The sequence below is a fragment of the Ascaphus truei genome, chromosome 1, assembly GCF_040206685.1.
Source record: "Ascaphus truei isolate aAscTru1 chromosome 1, aAscTru1.hap1, whole genome shotgun sequence".
NCBI classification, from domain to species: domain Eukaryota; kingdom Metazoa; phylum Chordata; class Amphibia; order Anura; family Ascaphidae; genus Ascaphus; species Ascaphus truei.
The window spans coordinates 19663057-19675585 of record NC_134483.1 but is presented as its reverse complement, the minus strand read 5'-3'; the positions used below and the strand labels follow the sequence as shown (position 1 = coordinate 19675585).

Below are 12529 nucleotides of genomic sequence, written 5' to 3'. Positions count from 1 at the left end.
TGATAGTGGATTTAGATTAAGTCTGCATAGAAAGATTTAAATTGGATTGAAGAAGGTGAGATGTGGCTCCGTTTTCCATTTTATTGCGGTGATCCTGACCTTGCGGAGGCGTAGAGCCTGTGAAAGTCAGATATAACAATGCAGATGCGTCCCATCCACATATAAGACGTTTATTTGGCCTATAAACAGAGGTATTGCATAAAATCCGGTGTAAAACAGCTAGTACGTGTACATTCCTAGACACGTTTCTCTCACTCGGGTTGAAATATAGCTTGTTAAATTGAATGTCAGATAGGAATAATTTCTAGCATGTCGTACTGGGAGCTGGATGGCCTGAGTTGTCTCCTTGACGCTTTTTGGGTAGGTCAGGACATATTGTTCTGTTTGTTTTTCTTCATTCCTTTCTTCTTCACACATTGTCCTTTCGGGATTGGTACAAGTGGACACTTGTAGTAAGATCTTGAGCACACACTCACTGTGAGGGAGGCGCATGTGTGTTCTCATGTAATCCAATAGTATCATCTTCTAAAAGGTCAGCATCACCTCCTCAGTATCAGTTGCCCCTACAGCATTGGTGGGCAACTCCAGTCCTCAAGGCCAACAACAGGTCAAGTTTTGAGGATATCCCTGCTTCGGCACAGGTGGCTCAATCAGTGGCTCAGTCAAAGACTGAGCCACTGATTGAACCACCTGTGCCGAAGCAGGGATATCCTCAAAACTTGACCTGCTGGTGGCCTTGAGGACTGGAGTTGCCTACCCCTAGTATACAGTTTATTTCAATACAGTCACCCTTTTAAATGCGAAGAGCTCCATCTTACAGAGTAAGATGAGTAATCTTTGTTTAGTTGAGTGGTTTACCCATTTTAAAAGTCATTGTCACACTTTTACACACATCATTTGTCCTCAAACTACAGTGGGGTCACATCACAAAGGCCTAGATCCAGGTCCATTCACTAATAGCGGGTCGTTGTGAAGGTCATTTATAGACGTTGTTTTTCCCGAGGTTAACGCATATTCGCAAAGCTAAATATATGCCAAAGCAAGAGCTCATTAGCGAAGGCTTAATGCCATGTTACGTAAGCGTTGCTAGTAACATATATTTTCCAACCACTACCAACTTCACAATGCAGTGACCAGTAGAGAAGTGAGAATCATGTGAATTTTGTCTCGCGATAAAAGATGTTTTCATTTCGCCAACATTTCTGAGAAAGACTGAGGAATCCAGACCGTGACTTTGAGAAGCGCTGGGCGGGCTAAGAGTAAAGAAACATTTGATTGACAAACTCATCTGAGGCCTCCAGGATATGCAATTTGTAATTAATTTTGAAAGAAACAAAAGCAGCAATATATTTGCTGGAGCAAGACAAACAACAAAAGGTGGTTTTAATGCCGACGGTGGGATTGCACCTTTGAGGGAGATTGATGCCCCAGCTGCTCCTCCTAAATAATGCTCTCCGAACACCAACAGAGAAATGGGTCCAGTGAGGAAGGATTCTCTTGTTGGCTGTTATTCTGCATAAGAGGATAGCAAAGTCTAACATGGCAAACCAGGCAACATGCTGGATTCTGGAATCTCAACACAAGGAGAGAACATTAGCCATTTATAGAGATACACTGTATCATGGCACATTGTGGTATGATCAAGCACAACAAAGCTTCATCATGGTCATTTGCCCAGGCGGAGCACAAACAATGGGTTAACAGCACTAGAGTAGCTCTTCTTGAAGGGTCATTCTCAAAGACAATATATACAGACATGTTAACAGCCCTTGTGTTGATTTCCTAGGGAGAACACGCCTTTAAGGTTGACTTTAGTGCAGTAAATCATCCTCGTGCCACTTCCATTCTTGGCAATGCACCAGATTTCAGAAAGTGACATTAACAGAGCTGCTTCCCCTGAAGGACTCAGAGTCATCTCCTTACAATGACTTAATGAATAAGTTAGCTGCCTCACTAGAGTTTAGATCTGTGAGCTCTGGTTAGTGAGGTCCATGTCAATCTGATTCTATTAGCAGCAGCGAGTGAAGAGTCATTACAAACTTTAGCACCCGTGATGAATAGATTAATTACATATATATATATATATTTATATGTAGATGTATCTGTACCGTGTTAGCCGAGCTTGATAATCAAAAACAAATAGTCAATACTGTTTTGTGGCTAACAAAATGCTTTAATTTGTGCGAGCTTTCAAGATACAGTGATCTCTTCTTTGGGCAATATTACAATTGATTCAGCCAAAAAACTTTCTTGAAACAAAGCATCTGTAGGTGAAGGCTATCCCTCCCCCTGTGCAGTATGCGATTTATGACCTGAGGTGTTAAATGGTCCCTGAATGCTTGTGATATAAGAGAGTGTGTGTGTGTGTGTGTGTGTGTGTGTGTGTGTGTGTGTGTGTGTGTGTGTGTGTGTGTGTGTGTGTGTGTGTGTGTGTGTGTGTGTGTGTGTGTGTGTGTGTGTGTGTGTGTGTGTGTGTGTGTGTGTGTGTGTGTGTGTGTAGAAAAGGATTGTGAACCCCAATGATAATTACTGGAATGTCATAGTTTTTCCATGATAACCTTCTTGAATCAAAACCAGTGTCTTCTTAAATATCCAATAGGGTTTATATTGACCACTTCCATGTCTTTTGAAACAAAATAATGTATGAATTAGCCAAACAATGAGGGATTAAGAGTCAGGGTATGTGCAAAAGTAAGTGAGACCCTGGGTTTATCAGCTAAATTAAAGGGGATAATTAGAATCAGGTGTTTAAGTAATAGGTAGATCTTCAGGGGTGAGTTTGGGAGGCCCCACCCTATATAAAAATCAGAAACCTTGTGCTCTTTGGCGAACTTCAGACGGGCAGCAATGTTCTTTTTAGAGTTGTTTCCTCCTGGCTATCCTTCCATCAACACCATTCTTGTTTAATCTTTTTCTGATAGTTGAGTCATGAACACTCACATTAGCCAAAGCGAGACTGACCTGCAGATCCATGGATGTTACTCTGGGGTTCTTTGTGACTTTCAGTTTGTCCTTGGAGAGATTATGGTAGGATGACCACTCCTGGGTAGAGTGACTGTGGTCTTGAACTTTCTCCATTTGTATACTATCTGTCTGACAGTGGATTGGTGGAGCCCCAAATCCTTAGAAATTGTTTTGTATCCTTTTCCAGACTGATGAGCATCAATGACTCATTTTCTGATGTCAGAGATTTCTTTTGATCAAGGCATGACGTATTTCCACACACCTGTGTGGTGAAGACCAAACTCACAACGTTTCTGATTTTTATATAGGGTGGGGCCTCCCAAACTCACCCTTGAAGATCTACCTACTTATTTAAACACCTGATTCTAATTGTTCCCTTTAGTTTAGCTCATAAAACCAGGATTTCACTTACTTTTGCACATACCCTGACTCTTAATTACTCATTGTTTGCCTAATTCATACATCATTTTGTTTCAAAAGACATGGAATTGGTCAATATTTTCCTCCGCAATATAACAAAGATACGCCCTTTCCTCTGTTGCTCAACTGCTTAAACTCTGACTCAGGCCCTCATTCTTTCCCGTCTTGATTACTGTAACCTCCTGCTCTCCGGCCTTCCCGCCTCTCACCTGTCTCCCCTACAATCTATCCTAAACGCTGCTGCCAGAATCACTCTACTCTTTCCTAGATCTGTCTCAGCATCTCCCCTCCTGAAATCCCTCTCCTGGCTTCTGATCAAATCCCGCATCTCACACTCCATTCTTCTACACACTTTTAAAGTTTTACACTCTTCTGCCCCTCCTTACATCTAAGCCCTAATTTCTCGTTATGCACCATCCAGACTCTTGCGTTCTTCTCAAGGATGTCTTCTTTCTACCCCCTTTGTATCTAAAGCCCTCTCCCGCCTTAAACCTTTTTCATTGACTGCCCCACACCTCTGGAATGCCCTTCCCCTCAGTACCCGACTATCACCCTCTCTATCCACCTTTAAGACCCACCTTAAGATACACTTGCTTAAAGAAGCATATGAATAGCACTGTGGATATTCTGAACACATGATACATAAAGCTTGGCCCCCTGCAGACGCACTTACCAGAACTCCCTCCTACTGTCTCTGTACGTTCTCCCTACCTACCAATTAGACTGTAAGCTCCTCGGAGCAGGGACTCCTCTTCCGTAATGTTACTTTTATGTCTAAAGCGCTTATTCCCATGATCTGTTATTTATATTATCTGTTATTTATTTGATTACCACATGAATTACTACTGTGAAGCGCTATGTTCATTAATGGCGCTATATAAATAAAGACATACAATACAACCCTATTAGATATTTAGGAAATTACTGGTTTTGATTCAAGAATTTGATCATGGAAAAACGATGGAATTTCCGTAGTTATTATTGGGGTTCACAAACCTTTTCTCGCCACTGCAGCTGCTCACAAGCCAGACAGTAGCAGTGAGGTCAATGGAATGCCCCTTTATTTGGAAGGCATGAGTGTTCTGCCAACACGTTTCACTGGATTTGCTTTTACATGCTGGGTCCCTTTGGCCCTGAATTTACTATAAAAACTATAGATTGTTAGGAGATCTGTTATCAAAGCAACTTTATGACCGCTCTTGTAAGTAACAATCAATGTATCAGATTCTTACGTGTTACCATTGCGTTCATTCACATGCCACATACATGTACAGTTAACAATTCTGCGATATACGCTTGAATACTTGCTGTTCGTGTGTTATATTCCTAACACTGATATGGCTAATATTTCACTGCACATTATAAATCGCACACGTGTCATTTTATATGAATTCATGTATGTACAGAACATGTTACAATCAGTAAGGGCCAGATTCACTGCGCAGTTTTAAAGTCTTATAGCTTTGCAGCTCTTTGTGAATATGGGGCAATGTATAATATAAACACACGGCGAAACAAAATGTTTTATATTATTGATCAATGTATATACGGTATGACGCTTCAGATATTTTCAGATATCATTTCACATATATTAATGTCTTATTATTATTACTATTCTAATAGTTATACATAGATTATTTAGAGGTGTTTATCATATAATTATTTCAAGATAATATTACTTTCGCTGCTTTATAAAGATGTCATACTGAGTAATGTTTTTGCTTCGTCTCTGATTATATTGAATTTGTAGGCAATGGTCCAATCACTTCCCACTATTATTTGATATGCATTTATCGTTTCAAATATGAAGCACATTGCTTTGATCTATATATATATAGATAATGCATTTCCCATTTTCCATATATCATTTCACATATGAGAATATTTGTATTACCGTAAGTGTGTTTATTAAATCTATAGACCATTTCCCAAGTATTTAATACATCAGTGGCTTTCTGAAGACTGCACACAATACGTAATAATTATCTTCGCCTCTCTCTTTGTATGAAAAGCATAAGCATCGCTTCAAGCACTTTGCAGATAATAAGTCACGCCTGTGTATATTTATATTGCTCCGAAGATGTTTCAGATTATTACTCTTTTGCATAAATAGTGGTTAATAGATTTTTTTTTTCAGTTATCCTCTTGCACACGTGTGTAGATGTATCATTGTTAATGTATTTACGGAATGGTTAGGCATTATTCCCAGTGTGTATTATGGCTGTGTCTGTATGATGGCTTCCCACTGAGTATTGATTCATTGTGTTTGTCTTTGTGTTTGTGTTTACAGCACAGAGTCCCACTGCGGCTGACCCTTTGCAGCAAGCCTATGCCGGAGTGCAGCAGTATGCAGGTCGTTAGTATTAACACTTTCTCCTAATAAATCTTTATCTTGACCCCATCCCTTCCCTTGCTTAAGTAATACCTGGCTTCCAAAGACTGTAGGGCCACTCAGCTGGAAACTAAAGGAAACGCGTAGGTATATAGAATGTGACGGCAGAGACTGGAAGAACCACTTGTCCGACGAGGTCTGCCCATTTCCTGATCTGCTGTAACATCTCACACCCTTTTTGATCCTTGGCTTTCTTTCATAGTTAAGAAAGCCTTGTATCTATCCCAAGCTGTTTTGAAGTCCATTAGTTCCCTACCACCTCTGTCGGGAGGCTAGTCCATGAATATACCCCCCTTTCTGTAAAGAAGTACCCGGTCACATTTCCGCTCAGCCTACCACGCTTCAGAGAAGGACCTCTTGTTCTAGAACTTCTCTTTGAAAAGGAACCCCTAAGCACAGAGCACAACAGGCCACATTAGAATAAACAGTTCAGAAAATGGATAATGTGTGCTCAAATAATGCTATTACAGAAATATTCAACAATAAAGTCCAAAGATAGGTCAGAGAATAGAGGTGCTCTTGCATGGAGTGGGTAACAAGGTATGATACGTGAGATGTCCTGCATTGGTTAATGATAGCCTCCCTGAAGGAAACAGTGGTTGGAGGTATCCCACAATGCTGTTGCCTCATAGGAAGTGCAAATATATCCACATCAATCTTCAGAAGACAAAGTGGCTCACATTACCCCAATGTTTGATTATCTCTTCTGTGAATTGCTTGAAATAAATATCCTTACCCACTCCAAGAGTCTCTTCATGTCCTCATAGGGCGTGATCAGCTGCAATTCAGCAAAGTCCAGGTAAACATAAAAGAAACAGCAGCGCACAGCCAAGGGAGCCAGGTTTGAAAAAGTAAAAAAATCTTTATTTAATCATATAACATCGCCCAAAGGAGGTGTGAGATCCTCCTACGCGTTTCACACCTCCATGGTACTTTTTCCTTGAAAAAGCATCTTGGGGGGTGCGAAACGCATAGGAGGATCTCACCCCTCCTGTGGGCGATGTTATATGATTAAATACAGATTTTTGTTACTGTTTCAAACCTGGCTCCCTTGGCTGTGCGCTGCTGTTTCTTTTTTGTTAACCTTAGAATAAAGAAGTGTGGTAGAATATTCAGTTGTCACCCCCCCCCCCCCGTTAGTATTCCACCCCGGGACGTGACTCTGCGAGCCCCTTCCCCCTCTTCCCATGCTCCTCTCTTATACTATTTTTCCCCTCTCCCCCTCACTATCTAATACACCCCCTCTTTTCCTCTCTCTCCTTCTCTCTCTTTCTCAGCTCCTCTAGTTCTCTCAGCCCCCCTCTCGCACTCCCCCCCACATCTTTTTCTCTCTCCCATCATTCTTCCCCCCGTCCACATATTTCTCGGTCTCCCACATCTCTCTCTTCCTCCCCATCCCTCTTTTTCCCTCCCCCATATCTCCCTCGCTGGGGGCGGGTGGCTTGAGGGCCCTGCATCTGAGGAGAGCTGGGACCCCGCAGAACACGGAGACCCCAGCTGCCCAACGTGAAAGTTGGGCCTGACTTTTGGGACAGGTCGATCTTCCAGCATCGGCCAGCTGGCCGGGCCCCACGGAGCCCCAAGGCTCGGGACACGTCCCAGCTCTCCCCCCCCCCCTGATCCCAGCCCCCTTCCTAAGAATTTAATGACCTATAGAGTTTCTTTTTTAGTGTCGGAAAACATTGCCAGAACTCAGGGAAATTCACCACAACAATAGCCTTGCAAATGATACAAATCTCTCTGCTTTCTCCGTCCCAGTGTAAGGGCGTCAGCTCAATGAGTCTGGTGCTTCATGTCGTTGCAGACATCTGTGTTCTATTTGATAAGCTATCCCAGCTTCCCATTGCAAAGCCAGTATAACCAACCTCACACTGGTGAGACCCAAAAGGTTGAAACAGCTGTCTGTGAGTAGGGTCACTGGCTCTGCACTTCTTTAACCCGGACTGTGCTGTAAAGCGGTGTAATACGGCAGGCAGAAGCTTATAGGACTCCGTGTTAAAATGGATAAGAAGTAAAAGGTGACACTGTGTGCTCATTTGCATGTAATTTCCCAGAATCCCTAGCTTCAGTGGAAGCACTGTATGCTAAGAGATAATGGTGAAAAGCAGCATAGCAGACCTGTCTGAGACACGGGTTTGCTCACACGTGATATTTTTATTTGCTATTTCTTTGAAGAATTTACCATCATTGGACAGAGGGCTGATCCTTAGGCTGCGCTTATAGTGCCGGCGACAGAGACGCTACAGTGACGTCATGCTGCGGTCGCTGGAAAAATCAAATTGACTTGACTTCCAGCGATCGCGACCAAGACGTCGCGCCGTCTACTATAAGCGCACATTTGTTTTGCCGCGACGTCGCCGGCACAATAAGCGCGCCCTTAGTGTTCTAGGGTTCTAGTTTCCTGACTCACCCTTGGCAGCCAAAAGGGCCTTCAGTGAACTGAGTAGGAAAGCTATATATTGCCGGCCCAGCTGAGTGTCTGGTATACACCTTCACCTGTTGATCGTTTATCAGAGTTATTACCGACAGTAGCTACATTATGACTATTTCTGTCTGACAGAAAGATTTAGCTGAAATATTGGGTGTTTAGATTTGGAGAAACATGTATACAGAAAGTATACTGTATGTGCGCAACATGTCGGTAAGTATGTCATTGTTATATGTCCCTCGTCAATCAAAAACAGCAACAATGAAGCGTCCAGCTCTGGCCGTTATGTCCCTGCCACCAGCTAATATAAACATCTGAAACCCAGAAACTATGGAAGGAAAATAAGCAGTTGATTGAGTGATGGATCTTTTTTTAATCCATTGATCACAGCAGATCTCCAGTGGATCCACTTCAGTCCACCACTTGTGACTCACGAGCAGCCTATGAATATATATTCTTCATACAGTTATATACTGTATGCCGTGTCCCAAACATGCAAAGAATTTCTCCAGTACTCATTTCCAATGGGCGAGCAGACACATCATATTTGCACCTCTGGACAGCAGAGGGCAGCAAAGAGAATGCATCTGTATATTATGCTCTTGTTAATAGTAAATATATGAATAATTTAGTAAATGATACAAACTTGCAAAAACTCCATAGTGGCCCGAGTACTTTATATCAAAAGGGACAATATACTGGTGTTGCATTTGCTGCCAGAGAGCTCAGATTTTGTAGGTCACTGAAAGCATAATTCCCTGCAGAGCATAGGGAAGTGTCCTACGAAAACTTTATTGGATAAGAGATATTCATTTATAAAGAGTATACAGCAAAGTACACAGAGCTCAGACGCTAATGTTTAGCACCTGATATGAAACTAGTATGGAAAAGTTGCCAACACACCAGCCAATCGGAATACAAAACTAGGGCTTCCGAACTGTTGCCTTGTTTGACCTGTAGTTGGTTAGAAGGTATTGGAACGATCTGTTTAATATGATAAGTGCATTAACCCGGCTTATCACATTAGACTTGCCCTATGTAACCCACGCACTGTGTTGTATGATTCTCTTGGGGTGACGAGATTAGCCTTGGCTTTTCACAATTTGGCACTTAAAATATGACCATGGGGGCTTAGATTAGTGCCATTGGCTGTGCGGAAATTGTACAGCTTTCGCAATCGTGCGTCTGTGCGTAATATACGTCTATGTAACGTTTGCACATAATTGCACCAGCACACGCCATTAAAAACTTGATGTGTGAGGTCTGGCTTCAGTCTGCAACAACTGGGCCCAGCAGAAGGAAGCTACAGAGCAGGGGGGCTCAACTCCAGTCCTCAAGCCCCCCCAACAGGTCACATTTTAAGGATATCACTGCTTCAGCACAGTCAAAGAGCCGGCTTCTTCAGCACAGGTGGCTCAATCAGTAGCTCAGTCTTTGACTGAGCTACTGATTGAGCTACCTGTGCTGAATCTGTGATATCCTTAAAAACGTACCTGTTGGAGGGTCTTGAGGGCTTGAGTTGAGCAGCCCTGCTATAGAGTACAATTACTAAAAACTCAAATTTAACAGGAAAATGTGAATAAATAATAATATAAAATGTTCTTCCTTCTCCAGGGTCTTGGTCTATTTGTAAGAAGGCCAGGCATTGCTAGATAGTGCTAGTTAGTGCTAGATAGTGCTTGTTGGTGCATCAGTAGAGCAGCAATTGCAAACATGACTTGAAAGAATGTATGTTACTTGCAAATGCTGATTTCTTATGGTGCAGCCTGATCCCTAATCCCTAAAGGCGCATAATTAAGTAGGAGTCTTAAATTAAGGACAGTCATTAGTCCAACTGTAAATTGGATGCTAAAACAAGACAGCTGCTATTTAACAGTGTACGCCCATGGTAATCTCATTTCAATAAATTAGGAATAGACCTGCAACAACTCTTCCTGACGAGTTGTTATATTAACGACCCCATCACCAACTGTCTTTGTGTCCTATTTTTGGCCAACTCTACACTAGGGTCTTATTTTTATAAGCCGCAAACCACTTAACAAAGTCCAACAATTAATGTGGAACCCAAATCATAGGTTGGACAAAAGGTAGGTCTTATATAACCAAGTACACAAAGAAGAGACCTGTGAGGATTTTATTGTTCTTTATAAACCAACCGATGAAGAACTCCTCTCTTAAACGTTTTCACAGCCTGTAACTAATTTCTAGCTTATATAATGGGTAATTACTTTCCATTGAACACGCATAACCAGTGGTGACTGACCCAGAAAAGCATTCTTGGTTATTTAATTGTACCTGAAAGAAAAATCCTTTCACTGACTCCTCTTTTTCTTCCTGTTTTTCCCATAGCTGCTTATCCTGCTGCTTATGGCCAGATCAGCCAAGCGTTTCCACAGCCACCTCCCATGATCCCACAGCAACAGAGAGAAGGTAAGTCCTGTCTACTTAACGGTGCATCACTTGGGGAAGTTGTGTTGTGTGGAACTCTGAGGTTCTTCTGGATTTTACCAGGGGGACCTCTGAGAACACTCTGATAACGGCAGATCGTTTCCTCTTCATGGGCATGGCTCAATAATTGTATTTGTTGCAATGTTTGTAATTGTATCCTTAAAAAATATTATGAAGTGTTATAGTGTGATGTTATTTATTATATAGAATGTAGAGAGCAGTTACTTTGTATAAGAATATAAGCTATGTAACAGCAGTAGTATTTATATCTGCAGAAGATAAGTGGGGGAGTTCCTCAGAGTTACAATACATTTTTAAGGCTCACAGTTTGTTTATAAAGATTTCCACCGTTCCTAAACGGTTAAAAAGCACAGACCTAGAGATACAGCAGCATTGTCTTATTGTATCAAACTATCAGACATCAGAGCTATGTTCAAGGAAAGTGTCAGATAACCAACATACTGTACATGTGATCAGTGCCAGCTTGGAAAATGGTGGGTACCAGTGCAAACTGTGTGTGGTGCCTCTTATGCACTCTTAAACCACCCCACCCCCTTCTCTCTCACTCAACCCCCCCGCCCCCTATCTTTTACTCTCTACCCCCCAGACCCTACCTGGAGAACTTGGGTGCAGAGATTATGAACTGCCCTAACAGTGGCGATGGAAGCAGCAGCGGGCCCTCCCAGCCGGCCGATACCAGAACTCAGGTCCAACGTCCGGTATGGAACACCTGGGTGGGCTGCTGCTGCTGCCCCCGCTGGGTAGGACAGTTCACAATCTCCGCACCCAAGCTCTTCAGTGATGGCCTATGAGGGGGGTAGGGGGAGCTCTAGCACTGTGATTACAGAAGTTGGACTGGGATGTATTATTATTATCGTTTATTTGTAAAGCGCCAGCATATTCCACAGTGCGGTACAGTGGGGGTACAGTGCCATAAAGTGCGGTACAGTGTGTCAGTGCGGTACAGTGGGGGTACAGTGCGATAAAGTGCGGTACAGTGTGGCACAGTGTGGTACAGTGGGGGTACAGAGAGGTACAGTGGGGGTACAGAGCAGTACAGTGGGGGTACAGTGCGATAAAGTGCGGTACAGTGTGGCACAGTGCGGTACAGTGGGGTACAGTGCGATAAAGTGCGGTACAGTGTGGCACAGTGTGGTACAGTGGGGGTACAGAGCGGTACAATTGGGGTACAGAGCATTACAGTGGTGGTACAGAGAGGTACAGTGGGGGTACAGAGCAGTACAGTGGTGGTACAGAGCGGTACAGTGGGGGTACAGAGCGGTACAGTGGGGGTACAGAGCGGTACAGTGGGGGTACAGAGCGGTACAGTACGGTACAACGGGGGTACAGAGTTATCTGAATTACATAAATAGCATCACATACTTTACCAAACAAGGACAAACAGGCGCACACAGATACACAGAGGTGATGGCAGCCCTGCTGGTGAGAGCTTACACTCTAAGGGGAATAAGGGGCAATGATGAAAGAAAAGGTCAAGCTGTGGGATGGAGTATACCTCAGGATGGTGTCTGGTCCAGTCGCACAGCTTATCCCATTAAGATTTGGGGGTGAGGATGTTAGGGGGTATTAGCATGGAGTTTGGTCCAGATGCACCGCTAGTCCCAATAGGGTTGGAGGGGAGGGTGGTGGATGTTAGGGGGTATTAGCATGGAGTTTGGTCCAGATGCACCGCTAGTCCCAGTAGGGTTGGAGGGGAGGGTGGTGGATGTTAGGGGGTATTAGCATGGAGTTTGGTCCAGATGCACCGCTAGTCCCAGTAGGGTTGGAGGGGAGGGTGGTGGATGTTAGGGGTATGCCAGATAGGCTTCAGGAAAAGATGAGTGTTCAGGCAGTTTTTAAAAAACCTTAAAGCTTGG

At 43.2% G+C, this 12529-nt stretch overlaps 1 protein-coding gene across 15 annotated transcripts in view; it reads left to right on the top strand.

Annotated features, from left to right (window-relative positions):
- Positions 1–12529, top strand: part of CELF4 (CUGBP Elav-like family member 4) — a 1026742-nt gene that overhangs the window by 931925 nt on the left and 82288 nt on the right. For 9 of the 15 annotated variants that reach the window (XR_012798727.1, XM_075585050.1, XM_075585138.1 and 6 more), the window contains 2 exons: positions 5675–5740; positions 10554–10634. Coding sequence is in view for 14 of the 15 variants with exons in the window: in XM_075585050.1 (XP_075441165.1) it covers positions 5675–5740; positions 10554–10634 (147 nt within the window). In the remaining variant the exon portion in view is untranslated. The remainder of the gene's footprint in view (positions 1–5674; positions 5741–10553; positions 10635–12529) is intronic. The other 6 variants (XM_075585196.1, XM_075584697.1, XM_075584848.1 and 3 more) reach the window with 2 other exon arrangements.